This window comes from Helicoverpa armigera, chromosome 27 (assembly GCF_030705265.1).
Source record: "Helicoverpa armigera isolate CAAS_96S chromosome 27, ASM3070526v1, whole genome shotgun sequence".
In the NCBI taxonomy this organism is placed as follows: domain Eukaryota; kingdom Metazoa; phylum Arthropoda; class Insecta; order Lepidoptera; family Noctuidae; genus Helicoverpa; species Helicoverpa armigera.
Window position 1 is genome coordinate 7,284,054 of NC_087146.1, and position 13,392 is coordinate 7,297,445.

Consider the following 13,392-nt stretch of genomic DNA (forward strand, 5'->3'; position numbering starts at 1 on the left):
TTAATGTACAGAATTGACCTCTCTACAGATTTATTATAAGTATAGATATGTATCACATAATGGCTTCCAGAACGATTGTCGGTCACGGCGACTGTTCTTCATAAGATTAGCCAGCTCCATATATCAGTTACGACCGGAGAGATCAGGCGCAGGACCGACATTAACGTGCTCTCCGATGCACGGTCGTATCAATCACCAACTTCCAAACTACGGGCTGTCGGTCCTGCGCCTGATCTCTTCCGGTCGTGTCGGATTGCCGTCCCGTCGGGCTATGAGAGTGAAGGAATAGTGAGTGCACTTGTCTGCGCAAATGCTCGTGCACTATATGAGAACAGCCGATGTGGCCGAAATCGGCCGTGGACGCCATTATTATATATTTAGGGTGTCCACACAAAACTTGCGATGGGATGCTATTTTGTTCGGCAGCCTTTTGGTACGGTAACCATATTTTCAAGTGTATTTGACGTGTTTTTAGGATTTGTAAGATGGATCACAAAACATTATTGCACTGCTTTAATGTTAAATACATATAAAAGAACAAAACCGGCCAAGTGCGAGTCGGACTCGCGCACGAGGGTTCCGTAGTAAATACATCATCTGTGAAAATTTCAGCTCTCTGACTATCACGGTTCATGATATACAGCCTGGTGACAGACGGACCGACGGGCGGACGGACAGAGGAACGAAAACAATAGGGTTCCGTTTTACCCTTTGGGTACGGTTTGCCGGACAAAATCGCATCGCAAAAATTCATATGGAGCATGAATGCATCGCATCGCAGTTTTGTGTGAGAGCCCTTAACAGTATAAGATATAGCAAAGCTTAAATTATATTACATAAATGCTATATATATTTAAGACTAGGTCTAAAAGGAACTTTTAGGAATAATTCGGTTAAAAGTTGCATTGAAATAACAATATTGTTCTTATTTGCCTAAATTAAAAAAAACAAAAATAAATGCAACAATATTTTTGTAAACCTATGTATTCTCTAAATGAGTATTTAAAATGTACCATATACATATTTTGATAGCCTTTCAAGTGGATACCGGATACCGGAGCAACCCGATTTATTCTATATATACTAGAATACTAGATTAAACATAAGAGAGATAATTATAAAATTAAAATTACTTTCTCATCATGCAATTTCATTGCCATATCACAATTTACTTACAGTTAAAGTAAAAATATAAAATTAAAAATATATACAAAAGTCATGAAAGCTTGTGTTTATTTTTCACGGTTAGTCGTTTTCCAGGTTTTTCACCAGCGTCCTGAGAAAACTGCTGCCCTTACCGGGATGAAAAATAGCCTATGTTTGTACCCTAAATGCTCCGAAACTACTGAACCGACGTCAAAAATTCTTTCACTGTTAGAAAGCTACACTCTTCCCGAGTAACATAGGCTATATTTTATTCCGGTACGGGCAGTAGTTCCGGACGTGGGTGAAACACAGGACAACTAATCGTCATCATCCTCCGACCCTTCTTCCCAACTATGTTGGAGTCGGCTTCCAGTCTAACCGGATGCAGCTGAGTACCAGTGCTTTTCAAGAAGCGACTGCCCTATACTACCTCCTCAACCCAGTTACCCGGGCAATCCATACCCCTTGGTTAGACTGGTGTCAGACTTACTGGGTTTTACTACCCGTAACGACTGACAAAGATGTTCAATGACAGCCGGGACCTACAGTTTAACGTGCCATCCGAAACACAGTCATTGGTGTCTAAGATATATTTAGAAAGTACATACAAACTTAGAAATACTTATACAAGATAGGTTGGTTCTTTGCGTACTAGGCCACCACGACTCCCTCGGTTAATAAGAAAATGTAATATCATCCTCTAAATTATCATCGCTGTCACTATCAATCTGTTCAGGCAACATTTTTTTCTGTCATCCAAAATAACAGATTCTTCATCAGAAGTAACTTCTATGTTCTCTATGTCATAAGCTATCCATTTTTTACAGCAACATCGCTAGTTAAAGACAGCCAGTTACTTGCTAATACTTTCCATAGCTTAACTAGTATATATTGACCTTTATTTGAGTGAAAAGATTTATTCAAATTCACAACTCCATACAACTCAAAATCGAAACCGTATTTTGTATCATTTGCTTCAGCTGAAAACTTTATATATCTCTTTAATAACAAGGTCGTATTCATCAACTATTATTTTGATTTTTATTGTAACCGTATTATTGTTTTGACACCAAAGCAATTTGGGTTTGCTAAGTTCGTCAGTCTTAATATTTTCTGCTTGTAAAATAGGATTATTGTCTAATTTAATTTCTGTTCTGTCTTTCGTTCGTTCTTTCTGTGTCTCTTCTATAGGGGCAGCTAAAGTATTATCATTCCATTCCGTTTCGGGAAGTTCTGTTATGCCTACAACTTCGGCTAAAGGGATAGAAGATAGTTTCCCTTTATCATCAGAAACCAGTTCAAATTCATCGGAATCATCGTCCGATCCTACTAATGGAACTGATCTTATAATATTGTTTGAGGGTTTCATTGAATTATGTTTGTTATTTTCTTCTGAAGTTATTACTGACCTTATTGGAGGTAAAGCCACATTGTTCTGCTCATATTTACTATTAGATGTTATTACTGGTCTTATTGGAGGTAAAGCCACATTTTTCTGCTCCGGTGCGTCATCAATGTCAGAATCAGAATCAGACGATTCTTCTGACTTTCTTTCAAAACCTAAATTGTGTAGCAGCTCAAATTCTTCGTTTTCCTCAGCCAAATTTTTATCAACCATCATCTGGTTTATAATAACATCTTCTGTGGAATACGTGTCTATTAGGACAACGCCATATTTGTGACCTTCAGTAAATTCTGCTTTTCTTTAGTGAAATATTTAGTGTACAATTGTTTGTGTTTATCGAGTGAATCGAAACACGAATCTACAAAGAAGTTGGTGCTAAAGTCCGTCCAACTATCACCGAATGGTTGAATACCTATTAACTTACATTCTATAGCTTGGAATGGTAATCGCGTAATGAGTCTTTCAGTGATCGGCAGTATTTTGTTAACAGAAACCTCACTTGATTCAGCTTGATCAACAAAGAAACATTTGACTTTACCATTTTAACTTCACTGTCTATCCTGGCTCTTTCATAGGTAGCATCACCAGGCAGTTCAGCTATAACGATGTCTCCAACATTCACGTTTTCTACAGGCTCGGGATTTTCATTAACATACTGCTTAATATCATTTACCAAAGTGTTTAAACACGAGTCAAATTTAACTGGCCTCACAAAGAATTTCCATGGGCTCTCAGCATCAACAAAGAACACTGAAGAAAATTGTCCGCTCTCCAAATGTGCCCATCTTGGTTTAGGCAGTATTTTAATAGAACTTGGCACTTCAATGCGAATGGGTTCTTTAATCTCCTCACAAACATAATCACATATTTTACGCAAGTTTTAATATGATCAGGATTTTGCATAGCATGATTATCCAAGAGTTCCTTTCGAAAATCAGAATAGACTACCACTTCTTCTAAGGACGACAAATTCTGACACGCTTCCAGTGTATCTACTAAAATTACGTTACCAACGACCATTGTTATTTGACCCCTCATATAAAGGTCTTCTTTTTCCTCAGTAACTCTTTTAACTGGTACTCAGCTAGCTTGGAGAAAGTTACATCTTTATCCTGAGGTATCAGATTAGCCAGTATAACAGTAACAACGTGGGTTTCTATACCTTTTAATTCATCTGGCAAACAGTAGAGCCAGGTGTCGCGAGCTATTTCGTACCTTTCTTCGTCGATAAGTTTAACTAGTAAAAGAGTAGGTCTGTTGTTTGTGGTTTTAATACTTTAGCGATCTGACAGCGAGCAAACAGATTCTGTTTTAAGGTAACTGCGCAAATGTCTCCGACTTTAGGAACGCCGTACAGCCTCCTGTTCTCTTCTTTACTGAAATACATCCCCATTTTGAACGACAACAAGCTATAAGTTTGTGCGTATTTTACGGTGTTCGTTTTAGTGATACAAGATGTTATTCTAGCAGAATAATATATAGCTGAGTGATAGTGCAGTATTTGGAAGATAATTGTACCTTTTTCGGCATCCAAGCCTTAGGTGTATCGTAATCTTTAAATATAGCATGTCTTTCCATACAGTTCCAAAAATCTGGACATTTACCTAATGACAAAAGTTTTTGCAAATTGGCACAAAGTTTTGAGCTTTCTTCAGATTCTTTTCGGATAAAACAGTTGAGCTAATCTCATTTAATACTGGTGATACATTATTTGTACATCTTTTGATAAAATGAAGAATCTTTGGCAATTGTTCTATATTAGTATCGTCAAGCAATATTTTAATTTTTATCTTGGTATCTTCGTCTTTAAATACGGAAGGATAATTATCAATTAATACAGCAAATCTTTTGCAGAACATAGAATATAGACTGGGCAATGAATAATGAATCAAATAAACCGCGTTCGTTACGTTCAAATGGGTCAAATTCCCGTCAAGGCACACCAAAACAGGGCCAGAAACGGGCTCTTCATAATCTTTCAAGGCTTTATCTAAATTATACAAATCTTGCACCGTCATTGTGCTGTCACAGGAGAACACAACATACTTCAATTTCGTCAAAGTATTTACGAGTAATTTCACTTCGTCGTCAGTTCTACAAACTATCACAGACATCTTCGACCTATCAATGTCCTTCAAAAGTTGATAACTGCCTCTACTTTATTCTCTTGTTTCACAAATTCAACTGAAGTAGGTACTTTAGTATAAGGGACACACTCTTCGAATGCGCTGATGCATATCACGGAATCTGGTGCTTTCCTAGCAAGAGTTGTCATAAAATCACACCATACCCTCGAAACGATTACATACTGAACTTTCCACTCTTTATTAGCTCGACTTTTAACAATATCCATAACCTTAAGAAGGCAAAACTTAAGCTCCTTTGTGTAAACCTTGGATACACGTTCACAATCGTCTACGACAAAAGTGGATAGGTTATGAAGATCGAGACTAAAATCTTCCTGTATCAGACGGACTAGCATAGTAGGAGTGCAGATGAGAATATCGCATCCATTTAGAAGTGAGGTGGTAATATCAAGGTCACTCATGCCAGCGAAGCAAGCGAGAATCTTCGCTCTGTGTAAGAACATTTTGCAAACAGTTTCCACGTTTGTCACAGAGTGAGAGGTCGCGCAAACTATGATGCAGCTCAGACCGAAATTGTTGGGCATGTTCTTGAAATCACTGACTAAGCGGCACACAGCTGGTAAGTAGCCCATAGTACTACCACTGTTATAAGGACCGATAAGGAAGAAACTGTGCCCACGCATTATGGTAGGCCAGGAAACTGTTTGAGGTCTCATAGGCTTCTCGATACCCATATTCTTAAGTACCATATGAATATCGTCGCCAAAGGAATATCCCTCATATTACTAACTGGTTGTATGCGGTTATTTTTCTTAGTATGTACCATTAACACAGGACTGACTAACTTGTCAACGAATATTGAGATACTACCGTCTAAGTTTCTAAACGGGTTAACATTCCATTTATTTACTTCTACATCAAAATTTACTGGTTCCGGTTCAGGATTAACAACTTTTTGATCTATTACGACTGAATTCCTCTTCTAGTGCAGTTAAACTTTCAGCGTCCGACTCTAAATCACATTTGGAACTATCCCTATCAGAAATCGAAGATAGACTGTCATTCATTTTAGCTTTTTTTCTTCGAGATATTTAATTTTACGTCTCAAAGCAGTCAATCCACTATTTGGACTAGCAGTTTTACTGTCACATTTATCATCATTAGGCAAAACATTTTGTGCTTTAATTTTCTTTAAAATATCCAAATTAGTTATTTTCAAGTTTACCTCAGAGTCTGTGTGTGCATACACGTCTGGATTTTTCTTCTTCTGCTTCAATTTCTGGTTTTCTTTCTTCTGCCTTCTTATTGACAGAAGCTTGTAAATCTTCTTCTTTTGAGGTTTTAACATACGTGAAAACTTTTTAAAGGAAGGCCTGCTGGACCAATGGCTATGAGATTGTCTTCTGTAGGTTGCCACCGCTGTTTTTGCCTGATGACGCTGGAACAGATTACAAAGTATTGAAATTCATTTTGAGTCTTTGCCGTTCGCCTGCCGGGGCTGCGGGTTGTTCGAAAGAGATACCGCGGCCCTGGTACATAAAAGGCCTATGACGGAACACGACAGTTTTAGTCAATAAGAGTCTGGCACTCCTCACCGCTGCTAACCCACAGCGGGAGGGTTTGATGGTTCTGCCGATTCTTACTAATAATATGATTGCAATTTTAACCCCGTTCAGACAGAACGGCTCGGAAGGAGAGCAAATTCTTAAGACGTTGTCACGCAAACGTTTGGCTCCGATTGCATCTCACGCAGCCGATCGGAGCCGACTCCGGTCTGTGTGAAAAGAAAGATACGCGCCGATGCTCTCCGAGCCGGTCTGATATAACGGACCCTTAGTCGGGCTCTCACGCCATAGCTGCTAAACCGATTTAAACAATGTATGACGTGTATCACAAATGACTTATGGAACACAGAAGTTATGAATTAAAAGGTTGTATAGAGCTTGAGAAAGGACTTAAAACTAGCGTAATTTTTACCCAGGAAGACAAAAATATTGAAGCATTCTAGATACTGTATGGTGGACTGCACATCAGTGGTAACTGTTATGCACCTTAACTTAATAGTAATAAGTACGATTTTCCTATAAAACTGTTACCACTGACCTGAAGTTGACTGTACCTATTCTGGAATTTTACTGAAATTCAATTTGCAAATAAAGTTATTCTTTTTCTAGCTCACTTTGTAACTCCTTGTAGATGAACAAAATACTCTAGAAAACAGCCTTTTAGATACTTACCAAGCTTGGTCTCATGATTATTGTTGCCATCTTCAAATAAAACCTTGTTTGCAGGTTTTGGATTATCAACTTGGTCATCAAAATCACTTTTGTCCTTGGTACTGTCATCTACCGTCTGTACTTTTCGGTTTTCAATTTTCTGAGATCGCAACCAGTCCAACTTCTTTTCATAGCTACACTAACTACACTAGATGGTCTAGAACTCCTAAAGGTGCTGGCTATTCCAACGGAATCCTCGTCCACATCTTTGCAAAGCTTCAAAGCATTCAGCTTGTTTTTAAGAACAGTTTCCACATTACGGCCATCAGTTATATGAAGTTTTCTAGAAGCTAGACTGGTTTCTATCATCTTAGCTTCCTGTAGTACAAATGTTTGGCTTTTAAGACTTCTAGCCATATATCCTTTGGTACTTTTCGAGATTTATAGCCCTCTTCTAATTGCTTAATTACTTCATGTACGGTTAGGTAATCGAGTCTCGTTATCAAGTTGATTGTCCCGTAATTCCTTGTGGAAAAGACACTCGTCTTCGAATCCAAAGCCAGTGTCGACAATTTCATTGAGTATGTTGACCTCTTTACCGTCTTTAAGAATAACTATCAGCTCTCCATACTTGTGAATATTGTCTTCGAAAATGGATGTTCTGTAACAACAGATTTTAGAAATTATATGTATATAATTTGGCCAGTCCTAGTGGACAAAAACCAATCTCTCGAGTATGAGGGCGCAGGTTCAAGTACCAACGAAACTTTTCTAAGTTTGTATGTACTTTCTAAGTATATCTTAGACACCAATGACTGTGTTTTGGGTGGCACGTTAAACTGTAGGTCCCGCTGTCATTGAACATCCTTGGCAGTCGTTAAGGGTAGTCAGAAGCCAATATAAGTCTAGACACCAGTCTAACCAAGGGGTATTGGATTGCCGGGTAACTGGGCTGAGGGGTCAGATAGGGCAGTCGCTCCTTGTAAAGCATTGGTACTCAGCTGCATCCGGTTGGACTGGAAGCTGACCCTAACATAGTTGGGAAAAAGGCTCGGAGGATGATGATATAACTTGGCCAGTGAACTAATGGCCAAGAGCCCCAACCTACACCTTAAGAGGCTCTCTTTCTTGAAGTTGTGGGCCCTAACAACCTACCTTAGAAGATTCAAATTGGAAAATTGTAATAGGCCACTACATGGATTTCCATTAAGACTACTAAGACGACCCACTGACCCTAGAATCCATTCAGTAGGCACTCAATTACAGATACTTTACTTTTACACAGAAACATGTTAAAAATAAACCATTTCTTTTGCCGCCGATTTTAATTTTACATGAAAAAAATATCAAGACTTTACCTTTAGTTAGTACCTACTGAAAGGGAGTTTACCTACATGTATGGGTGTTATTTTAATTTTCTTTTTCATAGAAAGGATTCATAATATATTTTCAACCGACAAAGTAAGGTACAAAAGAAATAAGTATCAAAACATACTTTTTGTCGATATAGGTTGGAGAAAACCAAACCTCGGCGGCTTCTCGCAATGCTTTCTTCATTGGAATAACTGCTGCTGGCATCCACGTAGAACAAGACTCAGTTTTCACCACGCAATCATCTCCAATAGTTACATTTTGAGGCATAATCCCATAGATTCCGATTTGTTCGAAGAAAAACTTATCTTCCTCCCCTTCTTTGTGAACTACCACCCATATTAAGTAGGGATTAATGTAGTGAAGCACATCCACTTTATACTGATCAAGCCCCATTTTCAATAAAAAGTGTACTTAGCAATAATTTTGAGTCTACTTGAAACTTAACTCTAACTAGTCGGCAAAATATTTCAAAAACATGGTCGGTCGACTTCCGAGAACCGGCGAATGAAATGAAACCAAATTGAATGAACTAAATAATAGTGATGTCTTTAATCGGTGTAAAGCCGGTATTTTACACAGTGACCAACCAGTAACCAGGCAGAGCCGGCTCTAGCAATTTCGAATGTTATCTTGATTCTCCCCTTTCATTAATATTTTTCAGACATTTTACAGAAGTAATTCACAGTTATACGTGTAGAAATCAGTCAGTAATATTTTATATATGGATAACTGCTACTACAAAGGGGAGGCCTATGGTCAGCAGTGGACATCCTATGACTGAGATGATGATGATGATGATGAACTGCTACTACTGCGTAGAATATATCCTGAAATTCTTGTGTAGGCCCGTCGACATACAATGGTTGATGAGGATTATTTTTGTACAATTCATTGAACTCAAAAGACTTGTATCTTAAAAATAAGTAACTTATCAATGAACGCGTTCAATGGTTCAATGCTCTTTCGTTTTCAAAATGTCATCGTCGTACATACAAATGTCAAATATTTGACAAATCGGCAATGATTTCGTGGCTGAAAACAAATCGCGGCCTAAAATATTAATTAAATTGCTGTATTAATGTTAAATTTAGACTAGAATCTGCGAATATAACAGGTAAGAATTGTTATAATATAAAGCATAGCGGCTTGAAAGTACTAATTGTAGATAAAACGAAGAAAGATTGCGTGTATACCATAGTCATTGAAAGACTTAAAAATAATTGGTGATATCTCTGTTTATTATGATGTTTGTTAGTTTCATTGTATATATAATATAAATATCGGAAACTAAAAATCAATTTATATATTTGCGCACATGTGTATGTTGTCGAATGCGTGTTAAAGTCCTATTGGGAGTTCTTTCTGTGAGATCAATTTATTACTTCGTTGGTGGCTGTGTTACAATGAAATAGATTGACTAATTTGTTGTGAAACACTTAAATTTTGTCCGACTGCGCCACGCAAGTAAGAAAGTTTATCTATACGGGTCAACATCACTGCTCAATTGGTAACTTTTATGTTTTCAAGTTAACAAATACAAAGTTCACTAATATAGGTCTATTTAAAACTATGTTGGGGTCAGCTTCCAGTCTCACTGGATGCAGCTGTGTACCAGTGTTCTACAAGGACCGACTGCCTATCTGACCTCCTCAACCTAGTTACCGGGCAACCAGGCCTGGTTAAGTCTAGTCAGACTTACTGGTTATCTACTATAGTATGTATATCTATCTTAGCAATGAAATCATTTATCAGGCACCTACTTTAACACGTTCGCGTAAGCAACGTCTTACAACGTCGTATTGATATAAGTATGAAAAGGCCCAACGTCGTACGACGCCTCTAGATTGTCATATTTATTTTGACGGACCATGTCAGACCTATGTGGTGGCGACAACGTTTATAGACGTCGGACGTGAAATAACGTTGCGCCACATAACACAGATTATAAGACTACGTATAACGGCGGGGCGTTTTAAGACTTGGTTTAATTTTGTATGCGAAAAGGTGCGCCACAGTACCAACATTTAAAAATGAGATTGCTCACGCGAACGTGTTAATACTCAATTGCTACAATTGGCTATGTTTCAAGTAGGTGTTTAATACATAAAACTACTGATAGTATTATTGATTATTTCAAACCAAGTAGGTTTCATTGAATTTTCTAGATTTATTATCCTCTACCTGATTTAACCCTCTACCCTTCTCTGTAACACGCATTGAGCAAGCATGGTGATTAATGCTCAATCCTTCTCCGTGTGAGAGAAGGCCTGTGCCCAGCAGTGGGACGATAAAAGGCTGTAACATGCCTTCTCTGTGTGAGAGGCCTGTGCCCAGCAGTGGGACGAAAATAGATTGATGATGGATATAATGTATAACAATGAAATTTTAAAGACTTTGAAATATATCTAGAACTCATACTAGCAGGATTGAGTTCACTGAATTAGTGGTGGACTCGTCACATCCAAGTGATCAGAGTTTTACATGATTTTTAACCTTTTCAGCTTAAAAGGCCAAGAGGCTAAATATCAATTGCCGTGCCCTGGCGCGCGGCTAAAAATCGACTTACTACTTACTTATTATTGTTTTAAGTTTTAGGGTTCTATACTCAAAGGGTAAAACGGGACCCTATTGTTTTCGCTCCTCTCTCTGCCCGTCCCGTCACAGAATATGGAATGTATTGTATTATAATTATGGAATGTTTCATAAATAATGGTACGGAACCCTTCATGCGCGAGACCGACTTGCACTTGGCCGGTTTTTGTAAATAACTTAATTACTATTAAAGCTTTTATATGAAACTTTTCAGATAAAGATGGGTGTAGCAATAAGCAGATATTCGGAGCTGTCTTCCAATGAGCTACTGACAAGGTTCTGTTCGTCCGAGGTCATCTGCCCTAATGATCCGTTCTGGAACCAGTTGCTCGCCTTTAATATAAATCCACCGAGTAGTGCGTGAGTATTATAAAATTTTTGTTATATGAAATCTATGTAAATCATGTCGTCCAAGCCGTATCCGGCGACGGCGACTCCTAAATGTCTAACCCGGGTCGTTGTTATAATAGGCTCTTATGTGGCTAGCAAAACCGAACTTCGATCTAAAAGTCCGGCTACATGGCGCCCAAAATAACTGACCATCTAGACACACGGCAGTGTGTCCGCCAAGTTCGAGCAAAAAAGCGACACACCGGCCGTGGGTTATATTACACGAACCATTTCGGGCCAAATTCGACCCTATAACTCAAAATCTATTTTATTTACGCTTATCAAATTTCGATTATCTGTCGAGACCCCTCACTTATGTAAAATACAAAATTTCATTAATATACCTATTATAGGTTTTGAGATATTGACGTCAGAAAATCGCTATTTTACTATACACCCACTGACTGACTCACTCATCAAAACCTAGACCACTTCCAATGGTCGTATTGACTTGAAATTTGGCATGGAGGTAGGTCTTTATGTCAAGGTAAAGGAAAAAATCTGAAAATGGCCAAGTGTGAGTCGGTTTCAAAATAATGAAGGTGATACCCGTTTTAAATTTATACCCTAAGGAACTAAAACGAACTAAATTTATCTATATTTATATAATATATCTTCGAATGGTCGTACCGATCTGAAATTCGTTACAAAGGTTTGTATTTAGTCAAAGTAAAGTAAAAATCTGAAAACGGAAAAGCGTGAGTCACTTTCGAAAATAACGAATGTGTAACTTTAATCCACGAACATAATATATGATAACATGTCATGTCAGTCAGTTGGTAAATCTAGTCCATTTAGTTAATCTAGTTCATTTCTTTGTAAGAAGCATAGTGCATATTCAAAAATCTGAAAGATAGTATAAATGAGACATTTCCTTAACTAACTTAATCATAAGAAAAAATAAAATAAACAACCTTACAAAAATAAATGAAATCCCACCCAAAACAAAAATGTGAAAGACTGCCAAGTTCGATAATATGGGAATGCTTCGCCTATAAAAGAAGTGAGATCTGAATAAGTACCAAGTTCCATATACATACCTCAGTTAAAATAGTTACTTTTTAATGATGTTGCCAGCAAGTTTTAAGGCTCGAGCAGACCGGATGCGTATGCGTAACCACGCGCGTAGTCACGCGCGTAGTTACAACGTAACCATGAGTTGTAATGTATGGAAATGTATGAGACAGGCCACACCGCTTGCGTAACGTAGACACGCGCGTCGTTACGCAAGCGGTGTTGTATACCCATACATTACACCATGGTTACGTGAACTACGCGCGTATTACGCAATCCGTCTGCTCGAGCCTAATAGAAAATTAAATACTTGATTCATTACGTTTAGTAGGTTTATAACAAAGTGTGTGAAAACTTGCCGAGTAACATCATTAAAAGTAACTATTTTTAACTGAGGTATGTATATGGAACTTGGTACTTATTCAGATCTCACTTCTTTTATAGGCGAAGCATTCCCATATTATCGAACTTGGCAGTCTTTCACATTTTTGTTTTGGGTGGGTCAGATTTAATTTAACTGTGTAGTTGTAGGAGGGCTTTGGTCGGGTCTTCCGTATTTGGCGCTTGGCGTCTAGATCTTGTAAACGCATGTTCTCGTACAAATCCACATTTTTGTGAACAGTATGACGCCATTCCGGTCTAACGCGAGCGCGCTCCTCCCACCTATCTGGTGGAATGTCATCTATGTAAAACCAGGGGCTCGATTCTCCTAATTTTACTTAAGCGCCATTCGATTCACAATCGACTGAGATCCAATCACGACTCGATTACGATTGAAGCGTATGTGGCATTCCGTTATTTTTCGTTGAAATAAACTTTTATCCTTTTATGACATTCAATAATGAATCATTTTGTCTGCAAATGATTTACGATTGCAATATGATTGAAGAGCAAACTTCGGTATAGACCAAAATCACCAAAATAGCAGACCAATCGCAAACCAATCTTATATTAGTAGCGGACTGCCCGATATGGTTAAAACTGCTATTGCGATGATATTGCGATTCAATTTCTATTCGATTTTGACATTATTAACTTAGGAGAATCGGGCCCCAGCTGTTTACTTATTATAGAATAGTAGGAAGTAAAATTTGTAACAATACAATACTATGTGCTGATGATAATACAAGGAAAAACATATTCGTTTGCAAAACAAACCAATTTATAT

The 13,392-nt window shown here is 38.0% G+C and overlaps 1 protein-coding gene and 1 pseudogene across 1 annotated transcript in view; one reads left to right on the top strand and one right to left on the bottom strand.

Annotated features, from left to right (window-relative positions):
- Window positions 1-1,650: 1,650 nt before the first annotated feature.
- LOC135118877 (putative ATP-dependent RNA helicase TDRD12) lies at window positions 1,651-8,746 on the bottom strand (annotated as a pseudogene).
- Window positions 8,747-9,193: 447 nt separating this feature from the next.
- LOC110384623 (dymeclin) overlaps window positions 9,194-13,392 on the top strand; it is a 59,329-nt gene continuing 55,130 nt past the window's right edge. Inside the window, 2 exon segments of the mRNA XM_064042086.1 lie at window positions 9,194-9,342; window positions 11,035-11,180. Coding sequence (XP_063898156.1) covers window positions 11,041-11,180 — 140 coding nt within the window. The 5' untranslated portion in view covers window positions 9,194-9,342; window positions 11,035-11,040.